This window comes from Oncorhynchus masou, chromosome 19 (genome assembly GCF_036934945.1).
Source record: "Oncorhynchus masou masou isolate Uvic2021 chromosome 19, UVic_Omas_1.1, whole genome shotgun sequence".
In the NCBI taxonomy this organism is placed as follows: domain Eukaryota; kingdom Metazoa; phylum Chordata; class Actinopteri; order Salmoniformes; family Salmonidae; genus Oncorhynchus; species Oncorhynchus masou.
Window position 1 is genome coordinate 12005587 of NC_088230.1, and position 17395 is coordinate 12022981.

General features: G+C 44.5%; 1 protein-coding gene across 1 annotated transcript in view; it reads left to right on the forward strand.

The window, feature by feature from the left end:
* Window positions 1–17395, forward strand: part of LOC135505812 (alpha-(1,6)-fucosyltransferase-like) — a 159305-nt gene that overhangs the window by 88083 nt on the left and 53827 nt on the right. Inside the window, exon 2 of the mRNA XM_064924966.1 lies at window positions 9301–9906. Coding sequence (XP_064781038.1) covers window positions 9704–9906 — 203 coding nt within the window. The 5' untranslated portion in view covers window positions 9301–9703. The remainder of the gene's footprint in view (window positions 1–9300; window positions 9907–17395) is intronic.

Below are 17395 nucleotides of genomic sequence, written 5' to 3' on the forward strand. Positions count from 1 at the left end.
CCGCTGTTTAGCACCAAAAAGCAGCCGGTTCTGCACTTTTGCCAAAAACTATGTCAAATGTAGCATCCTTACTGAGACGGCTGTAGTCTACTCCTAATGATGAGTCATGTAGCATCTAAACTGAGACGGCTGTAGTCTCCTCCTAATGATGAGTCATGTAGCATCCTAACTGAGACGGCTGTAGTCTACTCCTAATGATGAGTCATGTAGCATCCTAACTGAGACGGCTGTAGTCTACTCCTAATGATGAGTCATGTAGCATCCTAACTGAGATGGCTGTAGTCTACTCCTAATGATGAGTCATGTAGCATCCTAACTGAGACGGCTGTAGTCTACTCCTAATGATGAGTCATGTAGCATCCTAACTGAGACGGCTGTAGTCTACTCCTATTGATGAGTCATGTAGCATCCTAACTGAGACGGCTGTAGTCTACTCCTAATGATGAGTCATGTAGCATCCTAACTGAGACGGCTGTAGTCTACTCCTATTGATGAGTCATGTAGCATCCTAACTGAGACGGCTGTAGTCTACTCCTATTGATGAGTCATGTAGCATCCTAACTGAGACGGCTGTAGTCTACTCCTAATGATGAGTCATGTAGCATCCTAACTGAGATGGCTGTAGTCTACTCCTAATGATGAGTCATGTAGCATCCTAACTGAGATGGCTGTAGTCTACTCCTATTGATGAGTCATGTAGAATCCTAACTGAGACGGCTGTAGTCTACTCCTATTGATGAGTCATGTAGCATCCTAACTGAGACGGCTGTAGTCTACTCCTAATGATGAGTCATGTAGCATCCTAACTGAGATGGCTGTAGTCTACTCCTATTGATGAGTCATGTAGCATCCTAACTGAGACGGCTGTAGTCTACTCCTAATGATGAGTCATGTAGCATCCTAACTGAGACGGCTGCAAACCTGTTTTTCTGCTGCTCCTATTTGCTGTATTCAACCCCAGGTGTGTGTCTTGTTCCGCTTTACATAACTGTATTCCAGTAGTCAGCCAGTGCACCCATCACCCCCTCCATCTTGTTCTTAGCACGTTGGTGCACCTGTCGTCCCGAGCTACCTAGAGGTACTACCAGGAGCACACGCTAATATGCACAAACTCATGTAACCACACACACAGAGTACACACACTGTACAAACGGAATTCCATTACTGTCGTTCACGTGTCTGAACCCCACTAGATGTGTAAGAAACGTATTCTACTGCTTCATGCTTTATTCAATAGATTGGGTTTAATATGGCCTTGTGAAAGATAGATGACCTTTCCTAGGGCTTCACTTCTAGCTCTTCTAGCTCTACATTCTGCTAACCCTGGTTGGTCTTATAGACAGTCTGTGTTCGTGTGTGTTATTTGTTATTTTGTTATTTCATTAGGATCTCCATTAGCGTCTTCAAAAGCAGCAGCTACTCTTCTTGTGATTCACATAAAACATGACATAATACAGACTATTAATAGACAATAACTGCTGAAGAACAGAACTGCATACATTTAAAATAAGAATATAACAAAGGTCCTGTACTGGTGTGTGTGTGTGTGTGTGTGTGTGTGTGTGTGTGTGTGTGTGTGTGTGTGTGTGTGTGTGTGTGTGTGTGTGTGTGTGTGTGTGTGTGTGTGTGTGTGTGTGTGTGTGTGTGTGTGTGTGTGTGTGTGTGTGTGTGTGTGCATGCTTGTGTGTTTGCATGCATGCATGTGTTTATGTGTGATAGCATCATGACAACATCTCCCAGTCCTGGCTGTACTGAGAGTTAGGCGCGAGGCGTCAGTATAAGGTTGGGCAGTGTCCAGATTTTCATATCATCATGTCGTCTTTCTCTCATCCCGTGATTTATGGTATAACTAGCTTAGTAAATAAGGGGGCGTTGGGTGTCTATTATCAGAATGCTAACAAAATAAGCACAAGTAAACAGTGAAATTCCATGGAGGCTGCTAGCTAAATATGCATACGAGCACAAACAGACATAAATTAATTGCAAAGATAGGCAATCCAGCTAATAAAGTTATACGTAGTGTTGGTCCCATGTTTTATGAGCTGAAATAAAAGATCCCAGAAATGTTCTATATGCACAAAAATCTTATTTCTCTCCAATTTCTTTCCACAAATTTGTTTACACCTCTGTTAGTGACCATTTCTCCTTTTCCAAGATAATCGATCCACCTGACAGGTGTGGCATATCAAGAATCTGATTGAACAGCATGATCATTACACAGGTGCACCTTGTGCTGGGGAAAATAAAAGGCCACTCTAAAATGTGCAGTTTTGTCACACAAGACAATGCCACAGTGTCACAATGTCTCAAGTTCTGAGGGAGTGTGCAATTGGCATGCTGAAGCAGGAATGTCCACTAGAGCTGTTGCCAGAGAATTGAATGTTAATTTCTCTACCATTTGCCGTCTCCAATGTCGTTTTAGATAATTTGGCAGTAGGTCCCACTGGTCTCACAACCGCAAACCACGTGTATGGCATTGTGTGGGCGAGCGGATTGATGATGCCAACTTGGTGAACAGAGTGCCCCATGGTGGCAGTGCGGTTAAGGTATGGGCAGGCATTATCTACGGACAACGAACACAGTTGCATTTTATTAATGGCAATTGTAATGAACAGTGATAGCGTGACGAGATCCTGAGGCCCATTGTCACTTATTAATTCAGCCACTTACTTAGATAACTAGCAACTTAAACTTAGGGGTTGCTTTAACGCAGAAGTTTCCATTTTTCAGGGAGGAAAATGAGATAGAACGCCAAAGAAATATCTTGCTGTGTTTTGTAAATACAGATCTAAAATGCTTCTTATTGTAATTTTTGCTCGGCATCAGACTAATTTTGTGCTTCAGTTGCACTTCTCGGGATGAGAATTCACCAACGGGCATTATACCAGTAGACAGTGCTCTGACTGATGTGCAGATACTGTTCTCCTGTAGGCTACTTCTCACAGTGTAGCTGCATGCTTTTAAGTTATTGCAAGATTAACTTTAAGCTACATTCTTTACATGATAAACGTATGAAATTTGATGGCCAAGGATCTTTTTTTTTTGCGAATTAAAGACATTGATTTTTCAATGTAAACTCCTTTAATTGTTTGGCTGCTAGTCAAATAGCGTTGCACTTCCGTTGTCATCTGATGAAAATCAAGCCATTTTTTGCTGAATGTGTTGCACTAATGTATCTACTGTGGAAAACTATAGTTGCACGTCCCTGATCCCTCTACTGAAGCAAGAAAAGACACTGTTGGGTTTTCAATATAAACGCGACCCCAGTCAATACACATTTGGACTCATCCGCTCCAGCTTTCTCTCGTTGTGCTATTTACAAACAAACACATGACTGGCTCAACTGTTCTGGGGAACCACAGTAAGCTTCACAATGTAAAATAATGTGACAGGTGAAATGAATCATGCAATCTACGTTTTCTCCAAATGTATTGCACAAGTTGACCTCAGGTATTCACTTAAAAAGTAGCCACAAATATTAAAATGTATTGAAAAAGATAAAATTACTAGTTTTCATTTCTATATACCCCAATATACGGTATATAAGGTATACCGCCCAAGCCTAGTCGGTAAGAAGATTGGCGAGATGGCGGTGGCTTGAGTCTACCCACTTACGAATAGCGCTACACATCTTTTATTCCCTTCTATTCACCCATATTCCCTCTAGTGCAAATGTAAAAAAAGAGTCACATATTTAATTTAGGCTGGAGTCGCTGGCGCTTCACTTTACATCAGGTTGCTCTTTTTTTGAGGGGAAGAGGAGAGGGGGAAATTGTGGTCAGAAACAACCACTAAACGACTAACTTGTCTGAAAATGTCACCGCTGTCAGCAGGACCTCGTGGTCCTTCCACTTCAAATGACTCTGGTGCTGAGGCAGGATTTTCGATTTTCTGGTTTAGACCTGACATTATAATTTTTTGACTTCTGCATCTCGCTATTAGCTGGGCTCCCCGCTTGTGCCATCAAACCCCTGAATGCTGCAGCCCCCCTGGTTTTCAACCTTCCCACGTTCTCCATGTCACCCCGCTCCTCCATACATTCCACTGGCTTCCAGTCAAAGCTCGCAACCACTCGCATCCCTGGTGCTTGGCTACGGAGCAGCAAGAGGAACTGCCCCCTCCCTACCTTCAGCTATCCTCAAATCCCCCTACACCCCAACCCGAGCACTCCGTTCTGTCACCTCTAGTCTCTTGAGGACAGCTCCCGCTCAGCCCAGTCCAAGCTCAGTCCCTGCCCATTTTCCCGAAAGCAGCTGAAACCCTACCTCTTAAATAATCCCCCTCCTCGCCTCAACCACCCCCCTTCCTCTAGCTCTGAGTTTGCTAATAGCTGCTTTATTAAGGAAAAGTGGACGTACTCTTCCTGTGATATGTGGTTGTCGACTTACAGTGCTGTGAAAAAGCATCTGCTCCCTATCACATTTTCTCTACTTTTGCATATTTTTGATACTGAATGTTTTTAGATCTTTAACATAACCTAATGTTAGATAAAGGGAACCTCATTGAACAAAGAACACGACAATGACATACTTATTTAATTGATTTCATTAACAAAGTTATGCAACACCTAAAGCTACTGTGTGAAAAAGTAATCGCCACCTTACGGCATTGCAGCTATCTTAAGATGAATGCACTAAGTCGCTCTGGATAAGACCGTCTGCTAAATGACAAAAATGTATATATATACAGTGTACGGTATATATATACAATACCAGTCAAATGTCTGGACACCTACTCATTCCAGGGTTTTTCTTTATTTGTATTATTTTCTACATTGTAGAATGATATTGAAGACATCAAAACAATGACATAACACATATGGAATCATGTAGTAACCGAAAAAGTATTAAACAAATCAAAATATATTTTAGATTTGAAATTCTTCAAAGTAGCCACCCTTTGCCTTGATGACAGCTCTGCACACTTTTGGCATTCTCTCAACCAGCTTCATGAGGTATTCGCATGGAATGCATTTCAATTAACAGGTGTGCCTTGTTAAAAGTTAATTTGTGAAATGCATTAATTCATTCATTCTTAATGCATTTGAGACAATCAGTTGTGTTGTGACAAGGTAAGGTTGGTATACAAAAGATAGTCCTATTTGGTAAAAGACAAAGTCCATATTATGGCAAAAACAGCTCAAATAAGCAAAGAAAAATCACAGTCCATGATTAAGGTCAGTCAATCCAGAAAATGTAAAGAACTTTTAAAGTTTCTTCAAGTGCAGTCGCAAAAACTATCCAGCACTATGATGAATCTCGCTCTCATGAGACCGCCACAGGAAAGGAAGACCCATGGTTACCTCGTCTGCAGAGGATAAGTTCATTAGAGTTACCAGCCTCAGAAATTGGCAATTAACTGCACCTCAAATTACAGCCCCAAATGAATGCTTCACAGAGTTCAAGTAACAGACATTACCTGTTTAGAGGAGACTGTGAATCAGGCCTTCATGGTCGAATTGCTGCAAAGAAACCACGACTAAAGGAAACAAATTAGAAGAATAGACTCGAGGAATTGGCATTAGACTGGTGGAAGTCTGATGTGTCCAAATTTGAGATTTTTGGTTCCAACCGCCGTGTCTTTGTGAGACGCAGAATAGGTGTACAGATGATCTCTGCATGTGTGGTTCTCACTGTGAAGCATGTAGGAGGAGGTGTGATTGTGTGGAGGTGCTTTGCTGGTGACACTGTTAGTGATTTATTTAGAATTCAAGGCACACTTAACCAGCATGGCTATCATAGCATTCTTCAGCGATATGCCATTCCATCTGGTTTGCACTTAGAGGGACTATAATTTTTTTCAACAGGACAATGAACCAAAACACACCTCCAGGATGTGTAAGGGCTATTTGACCAAGATGGAGAGTGACAGAGTGCTGCATCAGATGACCTGGCCTTCACAATCACCTGACCTCAACCCAATTGAGATGTTTTGGGATGAGTTGAACCACAGAGTGAAGGAAAAGCAGTGCTCAGCATATGTGAGAACTCCTTCAAGACTGTTGGAAAAGCATTCCATGCTCCAACCCTCCCTTGCATCAATTAGAGTCCTCGGAGCATGGTAGTACGCATATTGAGAAATACTCATAGATTAACTCTTATGGATCTGCATCGCCTAAAATGACTTACCCAAATCTAACTGCCTGTATCTCATGTCCTGAAGCAAGGATATGCATATTCTTGATACCATTTGAAAGGAAACACGTTGAAGTTTGTGGAAATGTGAAATGAATGTAGGATAATATGAACCATTAGATCAGGTAAAATTATTTTATTGTATTTGTTTTGTCCATCATCTTTGAAATGCAAGTGAAAGGCCAGAATGTAGATCTCCAGCCCAGGTGCAATTTAGATTCTGGCCACTAGATGGCAGCAGTGCATGTGCAACGTTTTAGACTGATCCAATGAACCATTGTATTTCTGTTGAAAATGTTGTATCAGTACTGCCCAAATGTGCCTAATTGGTTTATTAATAACTTTTCAAGTTCATAGCTGTGCACTCTCCTCAAACAATAGCATGGTATTCTTTCACTGTAATAGCTACTGTAAATTGAACAGCACAGTTAGATTAACAAGAATTGTTGCTTTCTGTCAATATCAGATATGTCTATGTCCTGGGAAATGTTCTTGTTACTTACAACCTCAGGCTAATGCGATTAGCCTATGTTAACGCAACTGTCCCATGGGGGACCCACCGATCCTGTCGTGGCTCTAGACTACTTCTACTGTAGAAGGAAATGAGAATACATATTATTCACCATTTGAACAAAGTAGATTTCATGGCATAGGTTGTGATTTTCTCCCACATTCCATAAGGTATCACTTAGCCTAAACCTATACGTGAATCTCAGGGTTGATGTGTGGATCTCACATTTTCATTACTGTGAAACGCAAGTGTCTGAAGAGTGTCACCTCTCCTCTTTCACCTCATATTCACAACAACGATGTCTGTATTGAACCATTGAATCAGACAGCATAGAAGGCAGCCTTCCATTTCAGTTTCACTTATAGTTTCCAACTATTCTATTGTACTAAATTCATTGTAACCTACTGATACAGAGTGTGCCACAAGCTTCCCCATTCCCCCTATTAGCAAATAGCAAATATTGGTCTGTGCTATGGTGAACTCTGGCACTGAGGGTAGTGTGTTCCCTCTCTATTTATTATTTTATTGTCTGGGGTAGCAAGGGGCCATAGTCATTGTTTTGCTAATCTCTGCTAACCCAGAAGTAAAATCTCACATAATTTGGTCAGCCCGAATGATTAACATCTGTGTTTACACATGTTAGAAATTGAGAGTTCTACACCCTCGCAACCCCCCCCCCCCTCCCCCCCCCCCCCACCCTCCCTTTCTAATCTGTGTGGGCACAGCGCTAAGCATTCGAGGCATAGCAGTTGAAGCACCGCCTTCGCCCCAATCCTGATACGGCCAAACAACCTGTGACGAAAGCCCCAAAAACCGGAACTAAATGCTGCTCGTTATCTCACGCATCCCAATCAGTCCCAGCAGATTCTTCTACAAGCAAAATCTGCCCACGGGAGATGAATGTCTTGCCAAAGCACCAACAGATCTTTTTAAAGGCTGTGTCAGGAGACACTAGCCTGGTTCCAGATCTGTTTGTACTGTATGTCAAAGAGCATATATGACATGGCCATACAGCCAAACAAATCTGGGACCAGTGCTACTGTGGTGCTCACCCTGACGCGGTCCAAGCCCACTTAACACAATCTTCATTACTACTCCAGCCAGACAACCTGTCTCCCTATAACATGATGACGAGTGATTCACAGTCCCCCTCCACCAAGCAAATGCATTAGCTGGCAGCAGCTAATCCTCAGCACTGCTTATTTCCCATAATAAAAACACAGCTCAGCATTATCCTTGCCCTGCATACAGTACGTCAACCTGTCCTCATGTCAGCTCGTGTTAGTCACAACAACAGTGCAGAGCCGCCACGGAGCACAGTGGCACGATGTCATTTTGGCTCTCAATAGCAGGCCAGAAGGACTGGTCGGCCATTACAACTTGTTGTGTGTGGGAAGATCTCAATTGCGTTCTCCTTGCGTCGTCTCTCCTCTATGCTCGCCTACTTCTCAAAACCCATTGGATGAGAAAGCCAGAGGTCCTTTCCGTTTGACCTTCGCCTCCAATGTGTTTTGAGAAGTAGACAAGGGGAGAGGATGTGTGTGCATGCCCGCAGTTGTGTTCAGGAGTGTTGTCAGCGAAACATGAAGGGCCTACATGGCACCACTTATGTCCTACATACCAACTACGCAGCATGCTCCATAATTCACATGCTGACGTACACTGGCAGTGCAGCTAACCTACTTATGTGTTACCACGCTAGTCCCAGGTGATAATGATCACACACACATCCGAGTGAGACCACACATACAGATAGGAACGCACACATGACATTCCCTGTCATGTCTCAAAGCACGGTCCATACACAGCATCTGTAGGTCCAGTGCTTTGTTGGGTTTTGGAGCTGATTGAAAAGGGGTGTATTGTCATAACCCGGCAACGCACGCACGCACGTCCGTCTCTCTCTCTCTCTCTCTCTCTCTCTCTCTCTCTCTCTCTCTCTCTCTCTCTCTCTCTCTCTCAGTGATGTGGGGGAGGTGAAGTGATGATACAGGGATTTTTTTCCACATGCTCCATTGGGCTCGTCACATCACCTTGACAGTGTTCGCACATCGTCACAAAGACAATGGCGATGGCAGCGGGAGTGTACAGGTGAAAACCAAGGGAACGGCCGGGGATTTAGCCATCACCATGGGAAGTCATTAGCCATTAGGCTTAGCCATGCCTAAAAGTGAGAGGAGAGGTGGAGAGAGAGAAAGAAAGAACGAGAGAGAGACTGGGAGAGAGAAAGGCAGAGAGAGAGAGAGAGAGAAGAGAGGAAGAGAGTGAGTAAACAAAACATCCCTGTCTCTCTGCCTCCTCATCACAGTGCATTGTGTTTCTCATCACGCTGAAAATGTAAATTGCGGTGTCATGCTGATCAATCCTGAGGGGCTGCTGCTGAGCCTGGGCTGCTGAGCCTGTTACACCCAGCAAACCTTGTTCCTTTGAGCTGTGTCTGTGCTTCTCTGGGACTGTCTGTGGCATGTCTGATGCTCAGCTCTTCTCCCAGGCATATGTCTCTCTGTCTGTCTGTATGTTTGACCATCTCTCTCTGTGTGTCTATGTGTGGGGTTGGGTGTGTGTCTGAGCGTCTGTCCCTTCGTCCGCCCATCCATCCGTCCCCTTGTCTTTCTGTCCGTCTGACAACCTCTCTTTCGCTTTCTGTCCCCATAGGAGCCAGGCCAAACACATGAAGTAATCAGGACCGGAGGAAAAGGTGACGTGTACAAACCAGGTGCAACCAGCAAGGGGCAAAGAGTGGAACGATAAACACACAGTCACCAAGGAGCACGAAAAAACAGGAGGTGGAGACCCCTGCAGGACAGGAACAACAGCCAGGAGCCTTAGTCAGTCAGTGAACCCTCTGAGGAGAAAAACATGCTCTAGCACAAGAAGAGGAGACTGGTCGGAATACTCACCAAAGAAACACCCAATTGTATCCCCTTTCACGCCTTCCACAAAACCCCTCGTCTCTCTTACTACCTCCCTCCCCCTGCCCCGCGGTGCCATAGAGGATGCCCTGGTGGGTATTGTGACGGGGCGCGACGGTGTGTGTGGGTGGCCAGGCTGAACTACGATGCGGCCCTGGGCGGGCTCGTGGCGCTGGATCACCCTGGTGTTGCTGGCGTGGGGCACGCTGCTCTTCTACATCGGGGGCCATCTGGTGAGAGACAGCGAACACCCTGAGAGGTCCAGCCGCGAGCTATCTAAGATCCTGGCCAAACTGGAGCGCCTCAAGCAGCAGAACGAGGACCTGAGACGCATGGCAGAGTCCCTCAGGTAACTACCCGGAGGGGGGGATGTGTGTGAGAGGGGGGTTAGTCTGTGTCTGGTTTGTGTGTGTGTGTGTGTGTGTGTGTGTGTGTGTGTGTGTGTGTGTGTGTGTGTGTGTGTGTGTGTGTGTGTGTGTGTGTGTGTGTGTGTGTGTGTGTATGAGGGCCTGCATTAGTCATAAGTCCAGCTGTAGGTGCAGCATTCAGTTCCCTCCTGTGATATCCTCAATTGCTTTGAAGCACACACACTTCAGACAGCTGGTCTCTGATTAAATCCCTTGCTTTTGTAATTATTCAGAATTGGCTTGAAAGCAAAGGTAGGATTCATGGCACCAAAACAAGTCCAGCCTTCAAACAGGCACTGTCCAGATGGGTCTCAGTCAGAGACAGTGCATTCCTTGTGTTTGTTGTTATTGAACAGATAGAGCCAGCGCTCTGGATCCAGTCAGTCTACTCTGTTAGAGCAGGTCAGGACCAGTGTTAACACCCAGCATCATAAAGGTAATGTCTTGCTCTCTTGCTAAAGTCCCACTAATCTATATAGCTAATTATCAGAGATGACATGCCAGAGCTATGAGGCTGGGTAGATGGGTATGTAAGTGTGTGTAGCGGTGAGTCTGAACTGAAGCAGGCCCAAGCCAGGAGACCGCTGCGGAGATGTGTCTTATCTGCGTAATAAGAGAGACCCTGACCTTCTCAACCACCTAACTGCTGGCACAGACATGGACCAGGGCCTTTGTGTGTGTGCGTGTGCTTGGTTGTGACAGCCGGCCTGAGTGGTGTGGCTCTTCCCACCTAGTTGTCACGAACTGACATACTCACTGACTCACTGTTTGACTAACTTACTATATACACTGACTGTACAAAACATTAAGAACACCTTCCCAATATTGAGTTTTTCCCTCAGAACAGCCTCAGCTCCTCAGGGCATGGACTCTACATGGGATGCTGGCCCATGTTGACTCCAATGCTTCCCACAGGTGTGTCAAGATGGCTGGATGTCCTTTGGGTGGTGGACCATTCTTGATACACACCCAGCAGCGTTGCAGTTCTTGACACACACAAACCGGTGCGCCTGGCACCTACCACCATACGCTGTTCAAAGGCACTTACATGTCTCAAGGCTTAAAAAGTATTCTTTAAGCCCTTCATCTACACTGATTGAAGTAGTGTAATATCATGTTAACTCATTTCCGTGTTCTATTGATGTGCTGTTCTATAAACCAATTTCTGTGTTCATTCAAGTGACTCACTGTGCAAATCCTCACTATCAGTAGCTGCAATTTGGCGGTACGCCCAGACCTTGTTTTGAGAACGAACTAAAGATATCTCAGTATCAAGGTCTCAGCTTAGAGAGAAGAAGCCTCGTGAGATATTGGTCAGTCACATGAATGAAACAAAAGCGTAATGATTAATTAATTATGCTAAATTATGCAAATATAACTTGTCTGGGTATAGCCGTATATAAGACAAACTGCTGGGACTGCCCCGGCAGAGCTTCTGATTGACGTGTGTACTATGGTGCATTGAGATAGTTGGAACCTTTCCAACATGCTGACAAATAGACAATGATTAATTTAAGATTGACTTCGAGTGTCCCCGTGTAAGAATTTCCACAACAGTGGATTTAACATTTGGCATCATTAAGGGATCATAGACTGACCAGGTGAATCCAGGTGAATGCTATGTCATGGAAAGAGCAAGTGTTGTTAATGTTTTGTACGCGTATGTCACCAACTCACTGAGTGAATTATGGCTGTGACTAGTTTCAGGTTGACTACAATGCCTGGATAGGTGTTGAACTTGTTGTGTTTAATATGTCAGCTAACTCATCACATGATATAGAAATCTGGTGTCGGACTGTGGAGTTGATGACGTGGCACACGACATGTGAGCATGTATCGCAATGTAGTCACCCTGAGGTGCAGCCATTAACTCAGTATCTCACACCTCCACTACATTAACTCCCACTCAGCCTTTCCCTCACAGATTTGAGAGACAGGCCGATAGCCCACCCACCAATCACCCAGCAGCACTAATGAGGGGTGAACACAGGGTCGGTGTGGCGATCTGCCTCTGGTGCCGCTCTCTCCACAGCTGTCAATCACCTGGTGTGTCTCACACAGAGATGATTACACGCGCAAGAGATATGGCAAGAGAGAAAGAGAGAGAGAGAATGTGTGTGCGCGTGTGTGCGCATGTCAAAAAACAGGTGGCCAGAGCGATGAGGGTCTGATCGATCCCCAGGCATGCGGATGGAGAAAGGGAGGGATGATGGATGAGGTGAGGTCTGCACCATGCAGATATTTAGGGATGGGTGGAAGAAGAGGACTGTTAAAGAGAGAGGAGAGCAGTGCAGGCACTGTTGTAGCACACACCCCAGTAGCCCCCGCAAGGCAAGGGGCCCACGTTATAAGCCATGATTTTATTTTTTATAGCAGGAAATTAGCTCTTAAACAGCATCATTTTCTCCAGGCCTCATGGCAAAATTTGTAAAAATACGCCACTGAGTGCAGGTCGCTATGATAACATGGACAGGAGGGAAAGAAAGTGGAGGGACTGACATGGACGAAATGGAATGGAGAGAGATGTACAGTCTTCATGCTCAAGCACACAAACAGTGTCACGCCCTGACCTTAGTATTCTTTATTTTCTTTATAATTTTGGTTAGGTCAGGGTGTGACATGGGTGATATGTGTGTTTTTGTCTCATCTAGGGTGTTTGTACTGTCTAGGGTTTTTTGTAGATTTATGGGGTTGTTTCCATCTAGGTGTTTATGTAGGTCTATGGTTGCCTAGATTGGTTCTCAATTAGAGGCAGGTATTTATCGTTGTCTCTGATTGGGAACCATATTTAGGCAGCCATATTCTTTGGGTATTTTGTGGGTGATTGTTTCCTGTGTCGGTGTTTGTGCCACACGGGACTGTTTCGTTTCCATTTCACTTTGTTATTTTGTATTTGTGTCATGTTCAGTCTTTTCTATTAAAACATGGACACTTACCACGCTGCGTATTGGTCTGATCCTTGCTACACCTCTTCAGACGAAGAGGAGGAAATCCGTTACAAACAGGGCAGTTTGCAGGCACACACACAGGCCCGGTTGCAAGCACACACAGACAGGGCCAGGTGCAGGCATAAGTGACATAAGCGGTTGCTCCCCCCCACTGTACTTTACAACTAAAACACAGTCTCGAGCATGGCCACATTAACGTTTTACCGCAGGGGGCCCCCCCCAATCAAATCTTACTTAGGGCACCCAAAAGGCTAGAGCACACACAGACACAATAAGAAAGAGCTGAATGGTTTTATTGGTTTTTCTCTACAGTGTCCATTGACCATTATCTGTCCATTAGACGGTCTCCTCCTAATGATGTAGACTTATTGGAGTCTGTCAGTCTGACTGTCTGCCTCCAATGAGACTGAGAGACAGATTACTCTATTGCTCGGTGTTCTCCATGCTCCATGCAGCAGATCTATAACTGTGCTTTATGTGCAGGCGTGCGTGTTTGTGTGCGTGTGTGTGTAGCAACAGTCGTCAAAGTGTATATAAAGGTCCAAAATACAGTTCTGATAAATGTAACAGCTGCATAATGGAGTAAAACACTTTTTTTAAATAAAATTAATCCATACAATGTTGACTGTATTACAGCACATTCAGTGCATTTGGAAAGTATACAGACTCTTTCTCCTTTTCCACATTTTTGTTACAGTACAGCCTTATTCTAAAATTGATTCAAATGTATTTTTTTCCTCATCAATCTACACGCAATACCCCATAAGTGCAAAGTTAAAACAGGATACATTTTTGTGCGAATTTAGATCCTCTCAAGCTCTGTCATGTTAGATGGGGAGCGTCACTGCACAGCTATTTTCAGGTCTCTCCAGAGATGTTTGATCGGGTTCAAGTCTGGGCTCTGGCTGGGCCACTCAAGGACATTCAGAGACTTGTCCCGAAGCCACTCCTGCATTGTCTTGGCTGTCTGCTTAGGGTCGGTATCCTGTTAGAAGGTGAACCTTCGCCACAGTCTGAGGTCCTGAGCGCTCTGGAGCAGGTCTTCATCAAGGATCTCTCTGTACTTTTCTCCATTCATCTTTCACTCGATCCTGACTAGTCTCCCAGTCCCTGCCACTGAAAAACTTCCCCACAGCATGATGCTGCCACCACCATGCTTTACTGTAGTATGGGGCCACGTTTCCTCCTGAAATAACAATTGGCATTCAGTGCCTTTTGGCAAACCCCAAGCGGACTGTCATGTGCCTTTTACTGAGGAGTGGCTTCCGTCTTGCAACTCTACCATAAAGGTCTGATTGGTGGAGTGCTGCAGAGATGGTTGTCCTTCTGTTGGTCAACCATCTCAGTTGGGTTGAGGTTGGGCGATTGTGGAGGCCAGTTCATGTGGGCAGCAGTGCATCACTCTCCATCTTGGTCAAATAGCCCTTACACAGCCTGGAGGTGTGTTTTGGGACATTGTCCTGTTGAAAAACAAATGATAGTCCCACTAAGCACAAACCACATGTGATGGTGTATCACAGCAGAATTCTGTGGAAACCACCCTGGTTAAGCGTGCCTTGAATTCTAAATAAATTACTGACAGTGTCACCAGCAAAGCACCGCCACACCTGCATACCTCCTCCTCTCACTTACTCTGCATCTCACAAAGACACAGCGGTTGGAACCAAAAATCCCAAATGACAGATTTCCACCTGTCTAATGTCCATTGCTCGTGTTTCTTCTTCGTATTGTGTCATCTAGTATTGGTTTCTTTGCAGAAATTCAACCATGAAGGCCTGATTCACACAGTCTCCTGTGAACAGTTGATGTTGAGATGTGTCTGTTACTTGAACTCTGTGAAGCTTTTATTTGGCCCGCAATCTGAGGTGCAGTTAAATCTAATGAACGTATCCAGAGGTAACTCTGGATCTTCCTTTCCTGTGGCGGTCATCATGAGAGCCAGTTTCATCATTGCGCTTGATGGTTTTTGCAACTGCCCTTGATGAAACTTCAAAAGTTCTTGACATTTTCCGTATTGACTGACCTTCATGTCTTAAAGTAATGATGGACTGTCATTTCTTTTGCTTATATGAGCTGTTCTTGCCATAATATGGACTTGGTCTTTTACCAAATAGGGCTATCTTCTGTATACCACCCTACCTTGTCACAACACAACTGATTTGCTCAAACACATTAAGAAGGAAAGAAATTCCACAAATTAACTTTTAACAAGGCACACCTGTTAATTGAAATGCATTCCAGGTGACATTATGAAGCTGGTTGAGAGAACGCCAAGAGTGTGAAAAGCTGTCATCAAGGCAAAGGGTGGCTATTTTGAAGAGTCTCAAATATAAAATATATTTTGATTTGTTTAACACTTTTTTGGTTAATGCATGATTCTATTTGTGTTATTTCATAGTGTTGATGTATTCACTATTATTATATAATGTATAAAATACAAAAAAAAAATAAGAAAAACTCTTGAATGAGTCGGTGTCCAAACCTTTGACCGGTACATTGTATTATGTCCCCGACCAATTCTAAACCCAAGTTACGCCCCTGATCTGATCAAACATCACTCTTTCTTGTTCAATTTTGAAAGCAATCGGTGAAGTGGCAATTAGCTGACAAAAAGATGATCCACTTCTCAAACACAGCCAACTGAGAGCAAAGAGATGTGTTTTCTCAGAAGGGCTTGGCTTGAGCCTTGCTAGTATTTGTGCATGTGTGTGTCTGCTTGTCTATGTGTGTCCCCCATTGTGTGTCGATAGCCTCATTGTGTGTGTGTATCTTTGTGTCTCTCTGTATGTAAGATCTTATCTCATGACTTGAGCGCTGCCTGTGTGCCATTGACTGTATTCCTTGTGTGGTGACTGGTGAGAGGACTCATTTACTGGGTAATGTCATTAGCCCAGTATGGTTCCACTGAGCAGACACTGCCTGCTACCACTGCCACTGCCTCCAGACTGAACTCCTGTTGACCTGGTCGTCTCAGGGAAGGCAGGGGCTCTGACAGCAACACTAGCCCATTGTGTGAGCTGTCTGTGGGCACAACAACTGTGTAAGCCTGGCCTGATTGGGAGAGATGAGCTGGAGAGAGCTGGAGTCTGGACGTGTGGGCGTGGATTAGCTCGTACTTCACTTCTAGTGAATTTGAGGTTTGGAGTAATAGGGTATCAAGCACCAGCTGGGATTTTGACTCCAATACACAGCCTTTAACACTCTCTCTCTCTCTCTCTCTCTCTCTCTCACTCTCACACTCACACATCATATATATATATATATATATATTTGGCCTCCTCCCACGGCTCCACACAGCACCCGTCTTTTCCAGATGTAAATTGTATTTATATAGCCCCACTTTCATCTGTGTGATTCTAGCAGTGCTTTACATTCCTATCCATATGTATGTCTCTGCCCAAGTCAGCTCTAAGGTCACCTATGAAGTCTCGGAACAGAGGAGGTGAATGGAATACAGAAATATGTATGCAGTACCATTATGCCTCGCACACATTATTCACCCCCCCCGTTTAAACTGCTGTATCCAGCTCCGATCTTAATGTGACTCCTAACTCCATGGTTACCAGGCGGAGGCGAGCCAATGAGGAGGCAGTGGGCAGCGTTTCCGAGGGAACGGGGGCTGTGCGTGCGGAATCTCACCTGCTTTCCGCCTCAGTGGCCGTTGCCGCGGGGCTCCCTGCTCCCTCATTCTCAGCCTGTCCTTCTTTCACTCAGACTGAACAGTGTTCTTCATTCCTCCCTCCCCCTCCCAGTTGGAGTTTTCCCGTCCGCTATCCCTCTCCCGTTTCATTAAACAAAGGCCTAGATTCAATCAGAACGCGGAAGATCCGGGTTATAGCGAAATGTACATTTAATTAGTCATTTCTGATTGAGTGGACATAGTGTTCACCGTGAATGTGGTCTCAGCGGAACATTGCCTTTAAAACCTGCATAGAAGACAATGCACGATTGGATTGTGTCGTTTTACATACTTTACCCTCCAAGTTACCCTGTCTAGCCTCAGCTCTGTTTGTCCTTAGGGACAAAAATATAGCACATATTCATGTCAGGGATCCTTTGAGCACTTTTTTGTTCATTTCATGTGTATTCTGTCAGTGGTAGGTCGTCTTTGGTGTTGTTGCTATGTTTGCATTCCTGTTGTCTTTGTCTCTGTGTTTACATGTTTACGTCTGTGGCTGCAGGCGTCTACTATTTGACGTCTCTCTGTTATCATCTGAGCTAGCAGTAGACACATGTTATGCTTGTTAGCCTTTGTTAGCATCACATAGAGTGAGTGCTGTAAGGATTTGTGTCTCTAGTCGGGGGTGCTACACTGTGGAACTAAAAACTTGTTTGCCTCTTCATTCCAGGATCCTCATGGGGTATTTTCGGTAATGTAGAGCGTTCAGAATGGTGCAGATAGAAATACAACATATAGAGCTGTAATCAGAGGCTCTCTTTAAATGAAATGATGATATATTCTACAGGACAGAGAATAATGTTA